The sequence below is a fragment of the Xenopus laevis genome, chromosome 4S, assembly GCF_017654675.1.
Source record: "Xenopus laevis strain J_2021 chromosome 4S, Xenopus_laevis_v10.1, whole genome shotgun sequence".
In the NCBI taxonomy this organism is placed as follows: domain Eukaryota; kingdom Metazoa; phylum Chordata; class Amphibia; order Anura; family Pipidae; genus Xenopus; species Xenopus laevis.
The window spans coordinates 76,527,987-76,554,891 of NC_054378.1; the positions used below are offsets into that span (position 1 = coordinate 76,527,987).

A 26,905-nucleotide genomic window follows, 5' to 3' on the forward strand; every position below is an offset into this window, starting at 1 on the left:
GATCCTGATTATGATAAAAAGAAGGTGAAACAGGATATATCAAAACAGCCTATTGCACAACATTGGATAAATGCAAGACATCCTATTTCTTCTTTTAAATGTATGCCAATTGACTATGTAAAAACTCCACATAGGGGTGGAGATGTAGATCAAATGTTATTAAATTGCTTTTTAAACAGTAGATGATGTCCCTCAGTGAACTGTTGGTCGAAACAACAGAATTAGTTAAATTTAATAGGAGAGATTAAGTCCATTTATAGCGAACCAGTTTAGGATTTGAAATGTAGTAGTAATTTACAATATGTTTCAATATGTAAGGTATCAGAGGAAAAAGGAGTAAGCTGGGCTATAGGTTAATAATATCTGTAATATGTTATGTGGAATATGGTTATATTTGTTTTTAGAATTTTTTAAAAAAATAAGCACAAAAACAAGCACAGATATCAGCTTTTTTAAATAATGTATACACCAACAAAGAATTTTAGATATTTATGAGACTCAAGAAGCTATTTATGTATTGAATGTCGCTGGTATTCAGCCTTATGATGGGTTAAATTTTGCACATGATGCCACAGGCACTTACTGTAAGGAGCGCTCACTGGCGCTCCCTACGCTTTCGGTGTTTTCCTCAAGATGGTGGCGCCCAGGGTAGTCACATGGGTCGCTGGACGCCAGCGTGCCATTCCGGCACAGCGTAATTATGCCAGTGTAATAATGCCAGCGTCTAAGCGTGTGGCGTCAGCACGCAACGTCAGTGCGTGATGTCATCATGCACGTTATGGTGCGAAAAGTCGCATAAAAGGACGTCAGAGGCCTGAATCTTTGCCCAATTATAGGTTCTTCTACTTAAGAGTTCCTGGGTGTGTTCTTTGGGTGTATTTCCGATCCTTGACCCAAGCCTGAATCCTGACCACGATATCTTGCCGCATGAACCGACCTTTGCCTGAACTGATGATTCTTCTGCCTAATCCTTCTGTACTGTGAACTGTTTTCCTCCTATACCGCTTCCTCCTTGGTTCACACTCCTAACTGCGCCTTCGGGCCTTGACACTTACTTACATAGGCTAGCCTATGACTAAGTGTTCTAGTGACACGAAACGCATTAGACAAGAGATGCTTATATAAATAAAATGTTCATATTTTATTCATTTTTTGGTCTGATCTAAGAGTGCCTTGCTCCAACTTTTTTGTTTATCTAGTTATGGATTGTCCGCTCCCTTAGGCTGAAGGCCTGGGGCAGGAGCACCTGGGCCACCTATATAATTCAGTGAGTGACTTCATTGGTGAAGCTTTTATGCTTAAATATGTATTTGGCATGAAGTGGCAACCCTACTCTCGGAGACTCACACAGTGTTCAGTTTAATGGTATTTTAGGTGCTTTGTTGCCCAAAGGGAGTGTGATTTCCTGCAGACAGCAAAGTGTCACACCTATCAATGTCCTAAGGGCGAGAGTATATGGGTGATGGGAGCAGATGACTGCCTCTGATGTCTGGGAAAAGCAGAAGTGGTTAAAGTATCTGTCTGCCTGTCACAGCTTCTGATAATATGATGCTGTGGACTGATGACAGGTAGCAGTTTGCCTTTTACCGCTCAATGTTCATCACTTAAGGTTCTTTAATTGAATATTTGAATGGGACTGCTCAGTGTTTTATGTACAGTATATTTATTTCAAAGTTGTATGTAAATGTATAACGTGTATAATATTGTACTTTATTGCATACAGAACACTGCAATATCATGCACTTTATTTTTCAGACTATTTAATGTCTGCTGAAGTTGTGGTCACAGAAGGGTTAACACGCTTGTCTGATAAATGGTTGTGGTAACCTTATCCTCACATACTAAATACACGATAAAGTGAGAGGTAATGACACCCTAAATACATAAAATACAGTGAGCTTGTGGCATCTCATCAAAAAAACATACATGAATAATGCACCATTTCAAATAGGCTCCATGTTAAGAAAATGTATGATATAAATCAATCATTCTAGTTGAATTTCATTCCAACAGCTTTTTAGTTACTCTGGTATGCAAAATAACCAGCTATTCCCTGCAGAGATTTTACTTCAGAGATGCTTTGTTATTTACTTCATTTATTGTTCCTTCGCTGCAAGCATCTGTGGTTCAACGGGGTAAATTTAGCAAACAGTGTAGTTCGCCACAGTCCACAAGAGTGAAATTCCACCACTCTCCATTTATTTTTATGGGATTTTGAAAGGCGTATTTATCAAAGGATGAAATTCCACTTTCACCCATTGATAAATACTCTTTTAAAAATCCCATAGAAATAAATGGAGTGGCGGAATTTCACTCTAGAGCAGTGCTGTCCAACCTCTGTGTACTGAGGGCGGATAATGGAAGTCAGTGTTGACCACACCCCTTTTAACCACACCCACTGTAAACCACACCCACGTTACCACAAGAACGTTTAAGATCATATCCACATTAACGGGGCCCCTAAAAACAATTTCAAATGCTAACATACCCCCAGAACAAAGCCATACCAGGCTTACATCCCACATGTATCATAGGTCAGAGAAGAGAATGGCACATACAAGCAGCACTGGGGAAGCACAGTATGGCACACACAAAAAGCTATGGGCAAGCAGAGTATGGCACACACAAGCAGCACCTGGCAAGCAGAGAATGGCACACACAAGAAGCACTGGGCAAGCAGAGTATGGCACACAAGCAGCACTGGGCAAGCAGAGAATGGCACACACAAGCAGCACTGGGCAAGCAGAGAATGGCACACACAAGCAGCACTAGGCAAGCAGAGTATGGCACACACAAGTAATACTGGGCAAGCAGAGTATGGCAAATACAAGCAGCACTGGGCAAGCAGAGAATGGCACACACAAGCAGCACTGTGTAAGCAGAGAATGGCGCACACACAAGCAGCACTGGGCAAGCAGAGTATGGCACACACAAGCAGCACTGGGCAAGCAGAGTATGGCACACACAAGCAGCACTGGGCAAGCAGAGTATGGCACACACAAGTAGCACTGGGCAAGCAGAGTATGGCACACACAGAAAGCATAGGATAGACAGAGTATGACACACACAGCAGAGCATAGGAAAGGCAGAACACAGCCAGAGACAGGGAAACCTATCAGGACAGTTCATACTGGCTACATACAGTGACACAGTGCTGGTGCCCTATTAGCATTTTGAATAAGGTGTGAACAGGTGAACAATGTTAGCAGTTTCAGTCTGGGTCTCAGGTGTGAATAGTACATGGCTTTAGGGTGTTAGCAATAGAGGTGTTACATGTGTGAACAATACTGGGGAGTCAATCCCAAAAGTGCAAAATTTAGATAAAAAATACCTAAAAACTCAAAAATATAATTTTGACCAATGAAAGAATCATATTTAAGCTTGAGGTGTTGAGGTATACTGCATTCTCTATTAGGCAAAATGTTATTTTAGATTTTACATCTTCTCGTGTACTCTTATTGCCACGTTTTAACCATGAATTGGTCAAAAAATTCTCCAAAGATATGTGAGAGCAGTTGCGGTAATTGGCCACCGTTGCAGTATGCACAGGGCAACTGCACCAAGTACCCAACTATACTTACTCAAATGTTGCAAGACTGCAATTCCCAACATTAGGGATTATTAGGGTTTAAATGATGATGGGAGCTGTTTTCTAATGATATTATAATCTTATTTTTAAAGCAATCCTTCTCAATAACAATTTTTTTCTGCAGACCAATGACTGTAAGTGTTTTTAATGCCTTTCACTGGTCTAAACATGTAGTGGCAGAACTGTAACATCTGGGAATGGGGCTGTAATGCAACATTGATGGGATTGGATGGATTGAGGCAGGTATATTGGGTCTGGGAGAGCTGGATGCGTTTGAAGCATTTGTTAGGGTAATATAGGAGCATGGATAGGCAGGAGAGAAAGCTGGGGGATTAAGAATATGTAATTTTATATTACCAGTGCCAGCCTCAGTGATATAATCGTTAGGCCATAATACACTGGCTAGGTGGAAACCCTGAATGCAAGAGAATCATCAATGAACTATCAATGAATAGTTAAACTACAGTACAGCTTTCTATCTGATGTACATGTTATTTGCTAACTTGTTTATTAATGACCTGTAGATGGGCATTAAAAGTTTCGATTTTTGCAGATGATACTAATTAATTGTGCAGAACTATAAGTTCCATGCAAGATGCTGCCACTTTGCAGAGTGATTTGTCTAAGTTGGAAAACTCGGCAGCAAACTGGAAAATGAGGTTCAATGTTGATAAATGCAAGGTTATGCGCTTTGGCAAAAATAATATAAATGCAAGTTATACACTAAATGGCAGTGTGTTGGGAGTTTCCTTAAATGAGAAGGATCTAGGGGTCTTTGTAGATAACATGTTGTCTTATTCTGGGCAGTGTCATTCTGTGGCTACTAAAGCAAATAAAGTTCTGTCTTACATAAAAAAGGGCATTAACTCAAGGGATGAAAACATAATTATGGCTCTTTATTGGTCCCTGGTAAGGCCTCATCTGGAGTATGCAGTGCAGTTTTGGACTCCAGTCCTTAAAGGGATACTGTCATGGGAAAAAAACATTTTTTCAAAATGAATCAGTTAATAGTGCTGCTCCAGCAGAATTCTGCACTGAAATCCATTTCTCAAAAGAGCAAACAGATTTTTTTACATGACTTGGGGCAGCTGGTAAATTGACAAAATGTCTAGCCCCATGTCAAATTTCAAAATTGAATATAAAAAAATCTGTTTGCTCTTTTGAGAAATGGATTTCAGTGCAGAATTCTGCTGGAGCAGCACTATTAACTGATTCATTTTGAAAAAATATTTTTTTCCCATGACAGAATCCCTTTAAGAGGGATATAAATGAGCTGGAGAGAATGAAGAGACGTGCAACTAAACTGGTTAGTGGGATGGAAGACATTATTATTATGAGGGTAGACTGTCATGTTTGGGATTGTTTTCTCTGGAAAAATTAAATGATTACACTTTACAAGTACATTAGAGGACATTATAGACAAATAGCAAGGGACCTTTTTACCCATAAAGAAGATCACCGTACCAGAGGCGACCCCTTCAGACTAGAAGAAAAGAACTTTCATTTGAAGCAATGTAGGTGGTTCTTTACGGTAAGGTCAGTGAGGTTGTGGAATGCACTGCCGGGTGATGTTGTGATGGATGATTCTGTTAATGCTTTTAAGAATAGCTTGGATGATTACTTGGACAGACTGAATATCAAAGGCTATTGTGATAATAAACTCTATAGTTAGTATAGATATGAGTATATATAATTTATGTGAAGGTATGGAGGGGTGTGTGTATGAATGCTGGGTTTTCATTTGGAGGGGTTGAACTTGATGGACTTTGTCACCTGCAGTGCTCTGCATATTATAAAATCCGCACGTGTGTCCATAGCCTTAGGACCTCTAATGGTACTTTATATACAGGCTATATACAGGCTAGCTTTATTGATAGATATAGTAAAGTCAGTGCAAAGCTTTGTCCATGAAAAAAGTCTACAAACTCTCCCCCCCTCGAGAAATTTTCATTATTAATAAGGAAATGAAAACTGCCAACATACCAATCCTGTACAGCATTAAAGGAACCTTCGCTGGTAATATCATACATCAAAATAAAGCCCATTGCGCCTCTGTAATAAGCAGTTGTGATGGTCCGGTACCTCTCTTGTCCAGCTGTATCCTGCACAGAGTAAAAATGAAATGCTAAATGACTTAATGCAAACATTCTACTCTAATACAATAAACTGCAGCTGACATCTATAAGGCAGTTTTGATTAATTCTAAATTTATAGATCAACATATAATGAAAGCTGGTAAAATATTAAGATGACAATTTATTTAGTTGCTGTCAGAAAAATCTGGTTGTACTATGACAAATCTGAGGCAATTGCTGATTCAGCAAAATTAGTACATACCCTCCTACATGTACTTATTGCAGGATAATATTGATGGACCTATCTAAAGTTTCTTCAGTTCTTATCAGTTTGAAAATTAAGAGGGATTTTTTTTTAAAGGAAGTTGTATGGCTTGAATTTCACCTACATATGTTTTTAAGCCTCTTTATTACTAATATAAAAACTGGTGCTTGTGGCATTGTCACAGGAAGAAACACCTGAGTATATGTGTTTGAGTGCAGGTGACAATCTTTTATTTTAATAAAAACTGACACTGTTGCTTTAAAAACCAGAAACCCAGAACATCACAACCTTGCATCTATATATCGAGCCAGATTACATTTTAGGAGATAATATGATCACAGTGGAACACAAAGAGAAATTCTGAAGATCATTGTCATGTTAATTAAATGCATAAATATGAACATTAGCAGGAGTTAAATATCTGAAATGATTAACATTGAAGGGAATGAGGTGTCATATTGACCAGGCAATCAACTCCTACAGGTGACATTCTGATGAGACATTTTGTCCTGCCCGTACTGAGCAGCGACATGAAACAACCAAATGGGCATGCATATAAATCCTAATTATCAAACCTCAACCTCAAAAAATCAAATGGCTTTGCAGAGGATATAGAAAAGGATTTAATTATATCCATTTGAACTCCCCAACATAACAGCTTAAAAGCATGTTTCATAAAAGCAGATCTGTCTTTTCAGACTGTGTAAAAGGTCTCCGTGAATTGTTTGGCGGGTCAGGCCAATCTGTGATAACAAGTCTTTCTGCTAATGGCCCGGAACATTTGCTAGAAGAGTGATTCATACATATCCAGTGATTATGCAGAGCAATTAACTGTCTTAAAATCTCGTTTTCTTCATCTGAAGGTTACAGCCTCTTCTGGAAACTTTCACATGTCATTAGAATGAAACTCTTTATAGAAGCTAAAATATATAACTAACAGAACAAGCTGCAGACTCTACAACATAACTGGATACCATACAACTGTGGCTTCCTCTACAGTTACATGACCCCCACCCCTCCAGCCATTTTATTACCTTTGGCCTGGGGAAGGAGGATGCAGGCAGCCGGGAGACTACAGCAAGAGGTGGGTAGTGGGCAAGATGGGAGGGTGGTTGGGGCTTGCAGTGCTCTGGGCCCCTCCAAAGATTTTTTTGCACTCTAGTTACGCCACCTATAGATATTATACAAATTGCCATACAGAGTATAGCCAGCTATTGTTTTGGTCATTCTGGCTGACAGCCAAAGCATTGAAACAACAGAATGTAAATAAAAGATGTGGCTCCTCTTCCTTACTTCTTCATCTTATGATGCTACGTGCATTGGCCAACACAATACATTGGCAGATTTTTAAACCTGCTTCACAGAAACAAAAATCTGTTGGCATTTCCACAGCTGTCTCTGTAGTTCTAAGGAAATTATTTGCAAAAACAAAGCATGCCGGTTTAAAACAGACATGTAGAAAATCCACTACTTTGGTTCTGCCAGTTGCCATAGATTTCTAAACAAACATTTTAGTTACAGCAACATGTACAGAAACAACATTTCGGAGGGTAAGCAACTACCTGACAAAATACCTGACAAAATATTGTTTATTTTGGTATGACACAGCAGTTTATAGTGGTGTGTACTGTGCCCTTTTTTTCATGAACTCTGGAATTACTGACATGGCCATATGTCAGGGATCCGCACCACCAAGGAAAATTTTGCTGAGTACATGGTGTGCTCCCCAAAGCCTATGTTGGCAACGTATAGTATTACTTATTACTGTAGTAACTAATAACAGAACTTTTTGGTCTGCTGATCAAACAAGTTAGTTAGAGTTTGAGGCAGACAGCCTGTAGAAATACAGGGATCTATGTATTTTATCCCCTAACTGCCCAGCTTAAAGGAGAACTAAAGTTCAATAAATAATTAGCCTAGATGTTTTAATGCCAATAGTTTTGGCGATCTACACCAGCCCAAACCAACACAACAGTTGCTACAATGCTCTATTTCTAACATTGGCATCAAAAATAATTTTTACTGGCTAGGCCAGTAAAATACCAACCAGGTGGCAACCCCTACCCTTAAAGGGGATCGTCATCTTTGAGTTAACTTTTAGTATGATATAGAGAATGATGTTCTGAGACAATTTGCAATTGGTTTTTATTATTTGTGGTTTTTGAGTTATTTAGCTTTTATTCAGCAACTCTCCATTTTTCAGTTTCAGCAATCTGATTGCTAGGGTCAAAATACCCTAGCAACCATGTATTAATTTTAAATAAGAGACTGCAATATGAATAGGAGATGGCCTGAATAGAAGATGAATTAAAGCCAGTGGCTGGGTCTTTTGAGTCACTGACCTGTCAAAAATGACCTAATATGATCAATGGTGATGATCTGCTGTGGACAACAGCAACATCCAAGAGCATGAATCATTAATATTCTAGAGATGTAGAACCTCTGGGCTGGTACAGAAAGTTAAGTATATAAGATACATCACTTTTAACTTTATTCGTTAACAGGCTTTACCTCTCTTTTAATGGTATGCCAAAACAATCTACTGACAAAAAAAGGTTTACTTTTTCTTTCATTCAGATACAAATAGCATGGAGGTAATTTCAGGGTGGGTAGGATGTAAATAATGACTGCATCTTTATAAAGCTTCACATGAATGGAATTAATTTTGCTTGATTGCAATTAACTTACAAACAGTTTGCATGCTGGATATACTACTTTTGTATCCTCTATTATGTTTTTGTAATCTTAAACTGATTATCTAACTACATGAAAAAATGAAGTATGTAGCAAACCTTCTTTAATCCAGGCCTCAATGCTAATCCAGATTTTTGTCATGTACTTGCTTCAGCATAAATTTATTAATTACAAATACACTCTCTAATTAGGCTAGAGCTGCCAAAACAATCCGGGCTATGTGGTTACTATTGAAGACCACCCGTAAATATAACAGTATCCGTGGCAGAACGCAATAGTGACTGGCTCCTTGTGCAGAATTATTTGTTTGCTTCAGCATAAATGTATTAATTACAAATACACTCTCTAATTAGGCTAGAGCTCCCAAAACAATCCGGGCTATGTGGTTACTATTGAAGACCACCCGTAAATATAACAGTATCCGTGGCTGAACGCAATAGTGACTGGCTCCTTGTGCAGAATTATTGTTTGGCAATCCCAATACAGTACTTCACTTCCTAACACTGTCAAATTTAAAGTCCAATCATCAATGGCTCTGGAAGTATTCCTTTAAAGTGGATTTAACTGTGTCCTACAATGCTACTCAAGACCTCAGCCTTGCGGAGTGCCTGATAATCTGTTGCTGTTGATACACAGATTTCCTGTTTTTCTGATTTCTGGTCTGTCCCTGACCTGATATTGTCTGCTGCCTGCCAAATTCTGCTGTCTGGTATTTGAACATTCGTTTCCCTATGTGGGGGAGCAAACTTTTGCAAATTTACCAACATGATTAAGGTGCTCTGGATACTTAGAGCAACTGGCAGCAACTGCTCACGCCGCATCAAATTCAAGCACGCCAGCATCAAATATCAGGCACCCGCGTCAAATTCGTGCACGGAAGCATCAAATTCGGACTAGGCTCAACAGCACATTTCAAGTTTGTCCGTGGCACGGTACTGGCCCGCGACTCGGTACTGGCCCGCAACCCAGTGGTTGGGGACCCCTGCACTACTGGACAGCATAGAAAATATAAAAAGGGATCACAATGGGTCAGTTCCCATCTGCTGCAAAGACCAGCTCTCTAATTAACCAAAGTATACTACATATGATATATATTCTAAAATTCAAATCTTCTAAATATCCTAGTACAAGTATCGCAAAGTCATGCAATTTAAAAAAAAAAAGATACCAAATTAGTCTTGTGCTACTGTCTTCTTGTACTTGAGCTGTGCCATGGTTGCACCCAGTGGAAGCAGACCCTGCGACTGCTGGTGCACCCAAGAGGTATATGTAACCCTAATTTGGCTTAAAAAGGCAAATACCAACTAGAGGGGTAGAGCATGGGCTACACTGGACCCTCTTTCAACAGGATGGGTTTTTGCTAAGTGGAAAGAGCATGTGAGGGTGTTGCTGAACTGCCTTCTTAAAACAAATTAGGGTTACACATATTTATGAAACATTAATTATTCCCAAAGTAAAGAGACCCTCAAATGATTTTGCTGAGGGCCCAGTAACTTCTAATTATTCCAGCATAGCAGAATCAGACTGTATTGTCTATAATATTTTCTTCCACACTAAATGAATATCAAGTGTGTCCTGAAGATGAACCTTAGAAATTTCAATAAATGTCTCCTATGATCTTGTCAAGCAAATAAATGGATCAATGCAAATGCTGCTCGCATCTGTAATACTCTCAGATAAAAATGGCCTCAAAATGACAGCACCCTTGGGAGGGAAACTAGAAGAACCCAGCAGGGAATTCATAGAGTACTAATGTACAAGACAAGCAGGTAAACAGCAGGATATGAGTTAAGGAACTGAAATAACATAAAAAAGGAAGATGGAAATAAAAATTTTAAAAAAAACGAAGCAATGAATACAGATCCATTATTGTGTAAGATATCTGCTGGGCCATTGAAACATCCCTGATTTTTAAGGCCATTTCCATAGACCCTATTTTATCCATATAATCCAAATGATTAAAAATGAATTCCTTCTTCTATGTAATAATAGAACACTACCTTGTACTTGATACAGACTAGAATATAATTAATCCTTATTGAAGCCAAACCAGCCTATTGGGTTTATTTAATGTTTACATGATTTTCTAATAAAGTTAAGGTATGAAGATCCAAATTACAGAAAGATCCATTATCCGGAAAACCCTAGGTCCTGAGCATTCTGGATAAAAGGTCCCATACATGTACACCCACTTTTTAAATGTTGTGCCAGGTGTACATTTTTGGGAAACAATCATAGACATTTGTGGTACTTTTGCCGACAACATGAAGTCACTTTACAGCTTATGTTAAGGTCCATCTTTGCAGGAGCTGGTAGTGCATATTGTATAAATAAAATTTATTGTGAAGTCAGGATGGAAGTAATGTAAAAATAACAATATAGTTATAACCTAGACCCTTACTGCAGCTGTCTCAGAAATAGAAATGATGTGTTCAGTGACTGAAGCTTTATGGCTCTATCGGTAGCTGTTGATTACATTGTGTCTGATAAGGGGCTTTGACGTCAGTTCATTGAGTGTGACTGCAGCATGTCCTTATCAGAGCTCCATCTTTCATTTAATATGATGTATGGGGTTTGAGTCACAGCTAATCCTCCAGCTCATCCGTAAACTGGTCCCTGTGAGCTGGAAGCAGCTGGCAGGGCTATAAATAACTTTAGTGTGACACTTATCCTTTGAAAAACATTCTCTGTACCTTTAATACCACAATGGCAGAAAATATTAACAACTAAGATTTGTACTGCATCTTACTATGGCCACTATATGTAATCAGACTACACTCAAATATTATCTTGTTCCTTCAGCAGTCACAGCACTATTGAATCAACAGAAACATTTGGAAATGAATAGATGTTTGTTTAATTTATTCTTGCCATATAGAGAGATACATTTGCTTTAAATATAAGCTCCATTATCATTGGTTAAGGCTGATTCTATTGGGATGCCATTAGCTCCCAGATATTTTGATAAATGAACACTTCTTACTCCTGAGATTTTGTTAATACATCATATGCATAAGAGAGAGAGATAAGGAGCTGACTGAAAGCTTAAATGTTTATGGGTTTACCAGGTGCTTCTGACAGCTCACATTTCTATTGCGTCTAAATAGAAATCACAAAAAAAATCCCGTCCTTGACAGGTGTCAAAGCAAGTGTGTATAGCAACAAACAATTGGACTATGGCATGGCCTTCTCATTTCCTTGCTTTATAATTAAGATACTTATATGTACGGATATCTATGCTGAATTGCTAACCCATAGCCCATAGCCATGCTTAGAATAAGCTTTACGTAAACTTTGGGCTTACCAACTGTTGCCAATCAGGGGTACCTGTCAAGTCTTACTATGCTGTATGTCTATTTTTATATTTATATTTTATTCATTTACAACCAGGGCAAAGTGCAAAAAATAATGTTTCACACATGCAAAGCAAACATTGATACACATACAAATGCTTTGTGTATGTTCCCAAAGAGTGCAATTTTGCACCCCTTAGCAGCCTGGCACTTGCTTCTGTATGTGTGGTAGTACAGTGTACTTTAAGGCAAGATAAGAATCCATCAACAGGGAAACATTTTATGTAGACAGAACCTGCAATCAGCTCATTACTCTGTTCGGGTTTCTAGGCAGCAGTTTCTACAGATTGAAATGATGTTCCACATGGCTGGGCTGGTTATTACCTCAGCTGCAGGCTTATTGAGACAGGTGAACTACAGATACAGGTCACTGACAATGAACCTGCAACAGGCTGCATCCATTAACCTTTTCAAAGCTGGACACCATTGTGCTATTTTACATTTCATTAAAATTCATGGATAAAAGGAGGATATGAGCAATGGCAAAAAATATGGATATACAGTTGTGTTCAGAATAATAGCAGCCCAACATCACTAACCTGATCAATCACTGTTTTTGGTAGAAATTATATTTCTATATGGCAAATAATTTACTAGAAGGTGTAATAGAGTAATAGAAAACCAACAGACCCAACAGTCATGACATGCATGCTGCTCATTCTGTGCAATTGTATCATTAATTAAAGCTTGTTCAAAATCATAGCAGCTTGGAGTGGAGTTCAATTAGTGAGGGCATTCATTCTGTGAAAAAAAAGGTGTCAATTACGGCCCTTATTTAAAGTTATTCTGTCACGGAAAACAGGTCACATCAGTTAATAGTGCTGGTCCAGCAGAAATCTGATTTGATATCAGTTTTTCAAAAAAGCAAACAGATTTTTTAATATTTAATTTTGAAATCTGACATGGGGCTAGACATATTGTCTGTTTCCCAGGTGCCCCCAGTCATGTGACTTGTGCTTTAATAAACTACAGTCACTCTTTACTGCTGCACTGCATGTTGAAAGACATGGAAGAAAATGGAAAATAACCATTCAAATAGATTGAAGAATAGCCAAAATGGTAAAGACTCAGCCAATGATCAGCTCTAGCAAGATCAAAGAAGGTCTAAAGTCGCCTGTGACTAAGGATCATGGATCAGTTTAAATACATGAAAATACTTGAAGGGGTCGTGTCGCCTTATGCTGAAGAGGAAATGCCCTTGATATGGTTTCAACAAGACAACGACCCCAAACACACCAGAGCAACAACATTGACGTTATGGAGTGGACAGCCCAAACCCCCGGACCTTAATCCAATAGAAAACTTGTGGGGTGACATTAAAAATGTTGTTTCTGAGGCAAAACCAAGAAATGCAGAATTGTGGACAGGTGCCAAAAGTTAGTCGACTCCATGCAACACAGATGTGCAGCAGTTCTCAGAATCACTGACAACTAAAGTTTCAGTAATAGTTCAGTGATTCAAAGTAGGGATGCACTGAATCCACTATTTTGGATTCGGCCGAACCCCCGAATCCTTTGCAAAAGATCCGGCCAAATACCGAACCAAATCATAATCATAATTTGCATATGCAAATTAGGGGTGGGAAGAGTAAAACATTTTTACTTCCTTGTTTTGTGACAAAATGTCACGCAATTTCACTCACCGCGACTAATTTGCATAAACAAATTAGGATTCTGATTCGGTTCAGCCGGGCAGAAGATTTTGTCCAAATCCGAATCCTGCTGAAAAAGGCAGAATCCTGGCCGAATCCCGAACTGAATCCTGGATTCGGTGCATCCCTAATTCAAAGGAAAGCAAAATCTTGAAACATTTTACAGTTTATACAGTGAATCTTTGCGTTTGTAAAAAAAAAAGGGAGACACTACTATTTTTTTTTTGGAACAGCCTAATATTCCCTTTTCTTCAGTTTCTGTAAAGGAATAATATAAAGTTGATAATTTCTTCTTCATATTTTTTATTTAGAATGGAATGTGCAGTGTTCCCAATGCATTTGTGTGTAGGGAAATAAAAGTTATTTTAAGGATTTTGAGTTTTATTGACTTTTTAAACAAATTGCTATTATTCTGAACAAAACTGTATAATTACAAAAACAATATTTTTAAAAATATATTCTTTTTACATGCATGCTGTTATTTTATTACTGGCACAGTTGCCTTAGGTGGATTGGAATGAATAATATCCGTCTGTTAAAAAGACTGAAAGATATTTGGTGGACAAGTTCTAAAGCTATTTAACTGCCTGGTTGCTTTATACTGTTTTTTTGATACCAACTTGAGTTGGATGCCTGATTTTGGAGTCAGGAAGAAAGTTTTTCCAGGCAAACTAGGGACAGCTTCAGATGGCATTTTTATACCTTCCTCTGGACTGAATAGAGCGAGGTAGAAGGAAATACTTAGGCAATAGGTTCCACAGGATGGATCTCATCTTATGTGTAACTAGATGTAACAAGTTTGTCGTCCTTTTGATACAAAGCATATGCTTTGCCCTATAACCAGCTTTCCATTACTAACTGGTGCTGAACTGATACAGCCCTTCTTTTTTGGCTGCAGCAGTGAACGTGCTGCCAACACATCTGCTGGGTTTGGCGGTGGCCAAGCTATTCTGTTGTCAGAGGAATTTGGTGGTTGCAATTCAAGAAAAGCTGGAGGGGCGAAGGCTAGACGTCACTACAGTATATAGTAAAAATATCCAACAATTATACAGGATAACTTGTGTGTGCATTTATCATTTTTTCCCCCAAGTGACATGAGGAAAAATGCCCTGTAAACATCAGAGCCAGACCTAGACATGGGGTCCCTCAGCCCACTCCTATAGGCACACTTTCACAAATCCCCTGCTTACATCTGTCCAAGCTTAATCTTTTATCTGCTACTTTGCTTAGATGTGTGTGGACTGTGTTAACCAGCTAACTAAGCACCACAAAAGCTTCTGCTTACCCCTAGTTTTGGCCTTGGTAAAGCCTACAAGGCTCATATACAAAAGCAGTGTGCCACATTTGGACACAAATTACCATACGTTTGCCACAATATAGTGTTTTTACAGCATCCTTGCAGTTGCAACCTTCACAATTTCAGTTGTGCTTCTAAATGAGCCTTTGAGTGTTGTTTAAATAAACTCATTTTAAAACTACAGTAATTCTTATATATTTATGGCTTTTAATGAAGAGAAACTGATATGTTATAGTGCAAAGAATAAACCTTCCATTGTTTCCTTCCTCCTTATCACTGCAGCGCTTAATGAAATATTTGAAAACACCCAACACATGTTTGCCTACTGTAGTTAGCTTGCCTAAAGGATAAAAAAACATCCGGCCCCTAATTAAGCATTATTTGCATTTATTGGTCTTCAATAATTCGATATTTCTTCAAACTAATTCATGCATTTATGTTATGTAATATCCAACACGAATGTTTTCCCTGAGAAACATATTGCCATTATTCTCCTAGCCGTTATCCCTGAGCCAGAGTGTACAGTGTATTAGGGCTTCAGATGCACTAAGCCCATTAAATAGGCCAACTGGTATCCCATTGAATTACGGATCAGGTTACTTCTCACCCTGGACACACTGCTCTGGTGCTACTGACCCATTCTAAACCTCAATTAGTATGCAGCTCAGGGATTACAGGTCCATCATCTGACTCAAATCTTGGATTAACTGAAACACCTAATCTGAGTTTATTGGCCATACATTATTAGCGTGCACACCAAATGTATCAAGAGAAGATATCTAAATAATGTTAAATAATTTGTATGCTGCCATTTATTATAATTATTATTTACTAAAGAAAATATTTAAAATCTGGAATTGCAGGGTTTAAACAGCATTATTGTTATTCATAATGTACAAAGTCAATCTTTAGTACTGAACATTAACCCCATTAATACCGCAATACATACTGTTTGGCAAATATACTTTATTCCCAATGATGGCTAAGATGAGGGAGATATGTAACAATTATGATCTTTCTTGGAAAAGATCTTTCCACGAAAGATCGTTTGTTTCAGTACACACTTGTAGAGCTAAATTGTCAGATATACAGGTAGAAACAATAGAATTCTACCTCTATCTGACGATTCAGCACTAAACGGTGGGCGATGTTCGGGTGCCTCCAAAGGCGCCCCATCCAAATTTTCCGCCTGGGCCAATCAACATGCCGACCAATATCCATGTCTTCTGCTGATATCAGCCTGCTTGTCTCCCACCATACATGCACCAAATATCATAAGAAAATTTTTTTGTAAGAGAATATCTGTGCATCTATGGCCAACTTTAGTTGTCCAATTATGGATGGCACAAAAACATATGCTTAAAGCAGCAAGTTCAACAGTGGTGTACTGTGTAATAAAAGTTGCAGTGTTTGCACAAGATCTAGTAATGCATATCTACCAATCGGATGTTTGCTTTCCAACAGGTTACCTGTAAAGCTTTGCCAATTAAACTTTGCAACTAGTTAAAATATACCCTGTTTGACTTTCAAACAATCATACTTAATACAACCAAATCCATGTATCTGAATGTTCTTGGTCTGAATGTGCTAGTTATAAAGAATTGTAATAGATTGCACTAGCCTTACATTTCAACCATATTTATGCCAGCAATAAAATATTTGTCACACAATTCAGCTACTTGTTGATCAAAACAAATATTGTTGCTACAACAAAGTAGGGCTCAGTTACTAACATAGATACCAAAATTAAGATAAATATGTTAACGTCTATTTCAGTGAGCCTGTTGTGTGAGAAGAGTTTGGTCTTTCACAAGGCAGCTGCCCATTCTATTCAACTATTATTTTGCAGTTTTCTCCTACAACTGAAAATATGAATTCAATGTTTATAAGCATTAACATCCAATATAAATGATTAGTAGCTAATAGAGGAAATGAACACCTTTTCTCTCTTCTGTACTTCATTATTAATACTTGTACTTTGAGGGTCTGTTTTTCAGTTGTTCAAGGAAATGATTATAACATGAAGAAGATAAGAGAATGGCATGTGCCTTGACACGGCACTAAGAAAGGATTTTATGTAGCCTTGATATTAAACTCCTTCACACTGAGAACTAAGGTATACAGACATAATTGTGTAGGAAAACAAGGGTTTTACAAAAATAAAACATATACAATGGTAACCTGAGCTACCTGCCCACCCCATAAGTGGTGTTTAAACAGGCTAGAAAGGCCATTTTGAATACAGGATGTATTGTTATATGACATATTTCCTAAAATATAAATAATACTTTTGGTAGCTCATGACATGAAACCTTAAAACAAATACTAATAGTTTTATCCAGCTCCCTATAAGCCTTAACCACAGAGATTCAGTCATCTTCAAGCCCATGAATCTCGCAAGTCCATAATACAAAGAAGTCTCTGAAAGGTATGTGTTAAAACCACTTATTCGTTTGCTAAAGAAACATTGCACAACATGTGTCATACTTCAGAAAGGTTAAGCAATCAGAAACATACTGTGCACTATTTCTCCAATATGAAGTGTATCATTGGCTAATTACTATGGGATGATCTACATCAGTGATCCCCAACCAGTGGCTCATGAGCAATATGTTACTTACCAACCCCATGGATGTTGCTCCCAGTGGCCTAAAAGCAGGTGCTTCTTTTTGAATTACTGGCTTGAAGGAAAGCTTTAGTAGATACAAACATGTGAATTGCCAGTCCACATAGGGCTACCAAAATAGCCATTCACAATCATTATTTGGCAACCCCAGGAACATTTTGCATACTTATGTTGCTCTCCAACATTTTTTACATTTAAATGTGGCTCACAGGTTGAAAAGGTTGGGGACTCCTGATCTACATGATCAAAATGTAAGGAAAGTCTAGCCTTTAATGGGATGGAATTCCTGCCTGTAATGGAAAGACTTATTCTGATTTGTTTTTACGTCAAAGAGCACACAGAGTTTACCTGCACTGAAAAGTACAGCTTCCGCTTAAGTGCAGGTACACAGAGCAGAGTGGAGTGGAGGAACACAGGAATTTTCGGGCTGACCTGCTCTCCATGTACCTGCAACTTTCACTGCAGATAAATTGAGCTGGGGAACTTAAAATAAATTCATAATGATGCACTCTTGTCTGGGTGTCTGTTTATAACACTGACTTTCATACCTCCATGTCTTTATGATTAAAACAATATGTAAAATGTATGTTTAGCACAAGCCCTAATCATTGAACTCACGTTGAACATGGCTATATACTGCCCCTTGAACTTTATATCAGAATATGGATGGCCAAGTAGATTAGAAGTGAAAAAGAACCTGTTTTAATATTCTTGTTAATTGACAAGTAAATAACTTATAACAGGGTTCAGCACATTTTTAACACAATGGTGAGGTATTCAATTTATACTGTCATTTTAGCTACTATCTTTCCTATACTTTATAACACAAGAGGGCAGAAACAGTGTTAAAAATGCCTGCAATAGATATACTAATGGAGCATTATCTTGCCACTACTTTTTAAACATGAAAGGTAACTTGTTGGGATGAGATGGGAAAGTCAAATCTCTAATTTAGTAAAATGCCTTTGAAAATAGCAGGGAGCCTTTCAACCCTCTAGCCTTTCAATTACAAGCATTTTATAAAACTCTAAGCGACATATGAGCAGTGTCTCAATGAAGATTAGACAGCCAGCCAAATTCCATATAAACAAAAATCTATAGTTAAAAATGAGGTTAATAATTATGATTGAGCTATTTTAGGAGACAACGCTTAAATTATCAGTACAGTTACTTCTATACTTTTCAAAATTAGTAAAGACAATAATTCTGCAAAAAATTACACTGGTCCAGGAACATATAACTACAAGAAGTAGCTGGTCTGTGTTTATGGATGTTGCTCCCAGTGGCCTCAAAGCTTTTTTTTTTAATTCCAGGCTTGGAGGCAAGTTTTGGTTGCATAAAAACCAGATGAACTACCAAACAGAGACTCCTGTATGCTACCAGTCCACATAGGTGCTACCAAATAGCCTATCAAATGCCCTTATTTGGCACCCCAGGAACATGTTTCATGCTTGTGTTGCTCCCCAGCTCTTTTTACATCTGAATGTTGCTCACGGGTGAAAAAGGTTGGGGACCCTTGGTTTAGAGTGAGTAAGCATCACATGACATAAGTAGCCTTATTCCATTTTACTGGCCATAAAGCTCAGATAAAGTAATGATAGAGTTATTTGAATAACCCTGGCTAATAATTAGTAATGTCTCTCCCTTCTATATAACTAGTCTATATTTTAACCCTAATAACACTCACCCAGATTTGCAGTTTCACCCTCTTGTCATTTCGATACACTGTTTTCACCTTGAAGTCTATGCCGACCGTGCTTACAAATGCAGATGTGAAGGTGTCATCAGCATAGCGGAAAAGGAACGAGGTCTTCCCCACGCTGCTGTTCCCAATTATCAACAATTTGAACATATAATCAAAGTTCTGGTCTGAAACATCTCTGTAACCATACCTAGATTCGGTGGCAGAAGCCATCTGCAATAAACAAAAGATCGTATAAGTCAGTTTATAGAATTACATTTTATTATAATGATTTTTCCATTTCTTAGCTATTTATTATTTGCAGTTGGGACTTCCAATGGAACTGCACATATTAAAGATGGGAGAATTAGTATGTGTGAGAGCCCACTACACAGAACATTATATTCTGTGTATATAAGCTTTTACACCACTATAAAGATGTCTGTATGCTGTCTCTTGAACACTGGACCATAAGTATTAATGACAGCATGGTCCTTATAAGGAAATATGAATAATGCCAATCATAGTCATATGTCTTGGTGTAATTTAACTCAGAAGTAAGTTTACAAGAACAGAATGTGCACAAATGCTACAAAATGAACAGCATTCACACGTTTAGCAAAAGGCTAGTTTCTTCCCCCCTGCTTCCTTGCAATTGGTCCAAAAAATGCCTACTGACTTCAATACATTCGGCTGGAGATAAAAAAAACAAGATAAAAAACCCAATGACCCCAATATATTTGGTGCAAGAAACAACTTTCACTGACAGGGTACAACCTGCCAGAACAGGATGCAGAAAAGTGTAAAAGACAAGTGTAAAAGACAAGTGTAAGGTGGCCATAGACACACAGATCGGATCGTACGAATCGAGGATTCGTACGATTTTCGGATCGTGTGTGGCATGTGCCGACATCTTTCGCCCGGCGGAGATCGGTCGTTTGGTCGATCGGTCAGGTTTGATTTTGACCCGACCGATCCCGCCGGAGCTCATGGCACATCGTAATCAGATTACCCCCGATATAGCCATGCCTGTTAATGGCATATCGGGGAAAGATCCGCTCGTTTGGCAACATCGCCAAACGAGCGGATCTTTGCATCTATGGCCACCTTAGGACCCTAAAGAAGAAGATTAGAAAATGTATTCTCTGAACACATTGCCCTGCAAGGAGAAGTTATTTCCTCTGCTATCAAGTCAAGTAAATCAGATGATGAGGCATGAGGGCATAAAACTGCAAGTGTTAATGAAAATCACTTGATGGAAATTTCTTGTAACCTTGTTAATGAAGCTGACATTTATATGAAGTGGAAGCCTAATTACTTATTCAATCCTGAATGTAAGTCACCAACCCTGCCATTTAGTAAATAGTAAGATTGTACACACAGCAGTTGCAATGCCTTTCTGTAATATGGCATACCCCTCCTTGGTTTTGCGAACCTGTGCAAATTCATAAGAATATATATTCATGCCATGTACTCAGCATATGCTTTATTTCATATTTTGGTGATACTGTTCCTTTAAGCATATTTTTAGCAATAATTCCCCTTTAATGTTCATTTTCCTGGTTGGAACTGTTACATTTCCTGTCATGGATTGTTTCAGCTAACAGCACATAAGTTGGCATGGGTGTGGGTAGAAGTGGGGCCCCTGATATCCATGGTTATGTCCTAGCCTTGATTCTCCTTTCTTTATTTACCACATCTCAGTTCCACTCCACCTTGTCTCCTCACCTCACTATTTGTAATAGTACCCCACTTTTCTTTTCTTTGAACACACATGGAATATTGGTTTTGTGTTGTTAAGGTCCCCTTATGGCTCTGCTTACTGCACATATCTCAATGATAACTGCCTAACCCACAAGGGCACCATGAAGTATTTTGCCAACAGCTGAGCTGAAAATCATTGAAGTGAAATTTTCTAAATCGTATTCAAGTGCCCTTACAAGGAACTAGCAGGGGCAGATGCACGCTGGACAACAGTTGTGGTAAGTTGGAAATGGGTCCTTTAAATGAGAAAGTGGAAGTATCCCCTACTTATAAATAAAGCATCTTCTCCCCTTATGATAAGAGCCCTGTAGCTACTGAATACAGAACAAAACCTGTATCTGTAGAAGAAAATGTCCAAGTATGATGTGAGCACTGCAAAATATACATTTATAATGTAATATTTCTGGAAGTCTGGAACGACATCTTATAAAACAAAGAGACTAACCAAGAAATATTATTTTATATATTTTTTTAAATGTATCCCCTCTATGCACTCTCTAAAGGTCAGGTACATAAACCCCCAATTAGCCAATCCATGCCTGTTGCCATGTCAACAATGTACATATCTGCCGTTGCTCCTAGTTAGATCATTTGTAAATCCGAGTCCTGTAATACATTGCTGGTTTTTGTCAGTCATTCCAAATTGAGTCAATTAGGGCTTAATTACAAAAGCAAATACTAAAATAGATGCAGAATTGTACATGCCTAGATACTTGCACCCATGCATACTCATTACAATTTACATTTCATATAAACGCATTCAGTCTGCTGATGCATGTCTAATTTGCATGCAGAATGAGGCAATGGTGCCCTTTGCTGAGCTGGTCATAATCCCAGGGTTCCCTTACTAGGTTGGCCCACCACATGCAACAGTTAAAGAGGTGTTTCACCTTCAGGTAAACATTTAGTATGTTATAGAATGGCCTATTCTTAGCAACTTGTCGCAGAAAAGCACTCTCTACATCATACTAAAAGTTAATTTAAAGGTGAATAAGTCCTTTAAAGGAATCATTCAGTATAAAAATAAAAAATGGTTTAATGTGCAAAATAAAAAATGTTTTAATATAGTTAAGTAGCCAAAAATGTAATCTATAAAAGCTGGAGTGACTGGATATCTAACAGAACAGAACACTACTTCCTGCTTTGCAACTCTCTTGGTTTCCGCTGAATGCTAAGGATCAATTGCAAACTCACTAAACAGTTATGTTCCATGTGGCCCCCCTTCAAGTCACCGACGAAAACAGGAAGTTGTTAGATGCCCATTCGCTTCAGCCTTTATAGATTACATTTTTGGCTAACTAACTATATTAGAAACATTTTTTATTTTGCACAGCCTAACCATTTACCTAGTTTTTATTTTTATACTAAACAATACCTTTAAATCGATACTGACACGTTCCTATAAAAGTCATACGAACATGTCAGTATCAAGTAGTTGCTACACTCAGAATAGTTCCCCTCAAAACCGACCCCAGCCCCAAAAACCTTTGTGCAGCCGACCCACTGACACATCTAACTGATCTTCTGTCTTGCTTCTGTGATGCTCAGCCCAGCGTCACTGAAACAGCACAGAAGATCTTTTAGCAGTGTTGGAGGGTCGCGTAAGTGCAGGTTCGCGGGGCTGGGGGGGGGGTCTTTCAGGGGAACTATTCCGGGTGCAGCAACTACTTGATACTGACATGTTCCTATGATTTTTATAGGAACGTGTCAGTATCACTTTAAGAACACGCTAATGTCAAAACAGGTACATTGTAAGTGATGCAATTCACAAACATATGTGGCTAAAAAGCATGCCAATTTTTTTACTTTTGTAAATGAGCCCTAGTCAGGGGTGTTGGGGCTGCTGTCTCCTGAGATGGCAGCCCCAATGCTGCCACCCTTACCTCCCCCATGCTTACCTCGTTCACGTTAATGCAAGCTGCATCGCTAGTTTGGAAATACGTCCTTTCAAGTTACTAGAGGTGGCTTTTTGCTGCCCCTAGTAACATACCACACACTGCCTCCTGAGGAAAGATTTTCACCCTGCATGATGGCATGAATGTCCCTGGCCCCAATTATGCATTTATGGACATACTGCAGATATCAGGAAGCCTTGAGTAGAGTACTAGTAAAGTTTAAATATCACATGAGATGTTTTGTAGCCTGGGATAAAAATGTTCTACCATGGGCAACAAAATGTCCGAGGTTTCCTTGTGAGACAACTTCAGGTCACTTCAGACAGCAGACACAGCATGTAAGTTTTCCTACTGATTATTCACATTACTGGCTGTGGGAATCAAACTAGAGACTGCTATAGCACAGATTTACCACAGCCAACAAATGGTCCTATGTGCTATTGCCCTAAAACGTATTAACAAAATGATTACGTGACCTAACATTGCGAAATGAACAGCTGGTTCACCAAACTATTTCCCCAACATCCTCTAACTTATACATTTCCATTTTTAAGAACAGTTTGTTACAATTAAGAATGAGGGTATCAATGCTACAATGTATACACAACTCTCATTCTGGGAGAAGTTTTCATCCTTAAGTCCCCTTTAGCATATCAATTGATTATAAAATAATAATTGTCATTATTATTATTATTATTATTGTTGTTGTTGTTGTTGCAATTACACAGAACCCCAATGTGACATGTCATTTAGTCAAAAAATGTCAGTATATTATTCCACAACAATACAGAAGGTTATGAATATAACTATGAATATAAATAGAATAGAGTTGCCATTTAATTTGCTGCACTGGCTGCACTAGTCAAAGGGATACTGTCATGGGAAAACATGTTTTTTTTCAAAACACAACAGTTAATAGTGCTGCACTGAAATTCATTTTTCATAAGTTTAAACTGATAAACCTGATAAACTGAAGTTTATCAGAGCACAAATCACATGACTGGGGCAGCTGGGAAACTGGCAATATGTCTAGCCCCAAGTCAGATTTCAAAATTGAATATAAAAAAAATATGTTTTCTCTTTTGAGAAATGGATTTCAGAGCAGAATTCTGCTGGAGTAGCACTATTAACTGATGTGTTTTGGGGAAAAAAACATGTTTTCCCATGACAGTATCCCTTTAATGTTCAGCTTACAAGGTGCTTCATTTTAATAAGTATCCTGCAGTTGTAAAGATTTTAACCCCTCGCATCCCTAAATTAACCCCACTGGCTCATACTGTAGAAGGAGGAACTGCTATGTGAGAAATACAGTATAAAAATCTTTGGATTCCTTTTGGTGGCAGCTACAAGGAGCAATATTAAAGTGCAACTTGCTGTGGGCATGACCATCAAATGAGAAGCTATTGTCCGTACAAAGGGCTAGATATGGCTAGCACCCTGCTACTCCTGTAATAATGAAACATGACAAGGCCTATTATAGAAGTTACAGCAGAGGAATGCTCTGAAAACACAGTTGAAATGGGCTTGAATCCTGTCTGATACTGTATGGAAGCTAGAATTCCCCATTAAACTTAATTATATCAATACAAATAAATAAACACCTCCAGACACAAACTTACTTTGAAGCCGTGGCTACGAGAATCAACAGCAGCAGCAGCCTCTGTACCCTGATTGTGTGCGGCTCCGAGCAGTCCAGTCTCCCCTCGCTGCTGAGTAACAAGCGCTGCCTGGGGTCTCTCACTGCTTTATAATTGTCTCCCCCAACCCCCTCCCCGAATTTCCTCAGCGCTAGTTATTATCTTTCCGCCGCCTGTCTTTGCCCTGTGCCTCAGTCACTATCAATTCTCATCATGTCTCCGGGCAACTTTTCATTGTATCTTCCTAAACCCCTTAGAAATAAGCTGCTCAGGTTTGTGAGGAGCAAGTGTAGTCGGGGCGGGGCTTGTCGGGAGATAACAGACGTGTGTAGAGGCAGCACCGGGACTATACTTGCTTTGGAAACAAAGGTGCTGGAAATAAAAAGAAATGCAGCTCTAGCCTTGATAGTGAAATCACTAGCGGGCAATAAAACGTAAATTACCAGTGTGGGGAACAGGTATGAGATCTATTATAGGACACTTCCGTATTAGATCATCTCATCAATCCTTCATTTGGTTCTCCATACATTGAGTCTACAAAAACCTCTTGAATTAAAAAATAGGATTGTCTCACCACCAGAATAATGACACATTGCTCAGGCAATGGGCATGCTTCAGTTCGAACACAAAAAGTGTGTCAGGTGCTCAACAGTTCAGCTGCCTCACGAGGAAACTTCGGGCAACTTCAGAAAACGAAACGCTGCATGTGCTTTAGCTTACGGGAAGACACATGAAGGCAGTTCGGGGAGATTGTCACCCAGAAGAAGAGGCAATTAGTCACCAGACGACTAATTCTCCCCGAATCTGCTCGTGTGGACTGACCCTAAGGGAAAGGGCCCCCAGTCTTGAACCCAAAGGGTCCATCTTGTGCAGTGTCCGACTGGCCCACCAGGATACCAGAAAAACTCCCGGTGCACCCAGGTGTCAGTGGTTCCTGATGCTGATAAACATTTGGCCTATTTCAAGGACATTCCCTATTTCTATGAGAACAAAGGGGCAAAATAGATTGAATAATACATTATAATATGTAAAGAAAAGACACTAGTAAAATAGAGGTTGAGTGAGGTGAGGAAGAATAATAATAGTACTCAGAGAAGGCCTCTGGTTTAAGGTTTTTGGGCGGGCCCTGGTGTCCCAGTCCGACACTGATTTTGTGTACCCACTTCAGGGCCAGGTTTCAGGGGAATGAACCGATTTTTCTATAGGATAGAAGGCACATAGTCAATGTTATTATAAGTCACGAGCTCCAGCGCCTCCAAATGTCACCCCCATAACATACAACTTACTGCTTAATTCTTTCTTGCAGTCATGATCAGGGCAGGGGGCCCAATGCCTGCTATTCACACTTGGGGGAGCGGGCCTGGGCCGGTGGGGTCGTAGGGCCCACTGGATTTTTCCCGGTGTCCCTTCGGCCCAGTCCAACCCTGTTGTTAATAAGGAAGAAAGTATAAATTTATATTAAGGACAGTATAGAAAGGTGATAACCTGATATACTTCTCCCTGAGAGGATTGTGGCAATCAGACTATCCTCAAGTGAAACAAACAGCTGCACTGCTGTTGCTAGTTAGCTACTGCAAATTTAAAGTGTATGAAAATCAAATATCACTATTTTAAAAAGAGAGATGCGATACGGCTTGGACAAAGTAATGGTTAGCCCTGCAGTGGAATAAGGATCCACACATCAGCAGACCAGGTCATAGATCGAAAAAAATATCTTTCCTCTCTGCCCTCATATGGCATCACTTTATGTTTTATGATGGACAGCCGATTGGATTGCAGATAAAGCAGTTTTGATCAGATAGGTCATGCCAAGGGTTGTATTGGTGGTATACTCGATTGCATAGAAGTAGGTTTTTATAGCTTGAATACGTGGACCATTATTTCACACATAATTAACTGCTACAGCTTTCTAAAGCCCATGTCTTTTTAATGTGTGACTGGAAATTCCCTGTTAAGAACCTAATGAAGTACCTAAACAAACAAGGTGTTTGTTTACTAAAATGCAATAGAGGTATGATAATGACTTGTGCTGAAAATAATGCAGAATAAAATTGCCACAGCGGTTTCCTGAACTGAATTATCGCCTAGCCAGGCCATCCCCTTCTTAAGAGTAGCATTATTTTACACAACATCCCAAAATTGTCTAGTGGGTGAGAGGTAATGTCAGTTTTAACCATAACCAGCAATTACAGAATCTAATCAAGGAAGAGTGATACATATAAATGTATTGTTATTAAACACATTGATAATGATCTGCGTAAAAATGGATGTAATTGATAATGGATATAAATGTATTTATCTGTGTTAATGTTGGTGCTACAAAATCTGCAGCATTAATGGACAATAGGTTATTGACAATATTAACAATTAGTTTAGTA

General features: G+C 38.7%; 1 protein-coding gene across 1 annotated transcript in view; it reads right to left on the reverse strand.

The window, feature by feature from the left end:
• The window catches only part of rab3b.S (RAB3B, member RAS oncogene family S homeolog), a 41,283-nt gene extending 15,922 nt beyond the window's left edge, over positions 1–25,361 (reverse strand). The window contains exons 1-3 of the mRNA XM_018260900.2: positions 24,510–25,361; positions 19,238–19,465; positions 5,573–5,691 (exon numbers count right to left, since the gene is read on the reverse strand). Coding sequence (XP_018116389.1) covers positions 5,573–5,691; positions 19,238–19,465 — 347 coding nt within the window. The 5' untranslated portion in view covers positions 24,510–25,361. The remainder of the gene's footprint in view (positions 1–5,572; positions 5,692–19,237; positions 19,466–24,509) is intronic.
• Between the last annotated feature and the right edge of the window lie 1,544 nt (positions 25,362–26,905).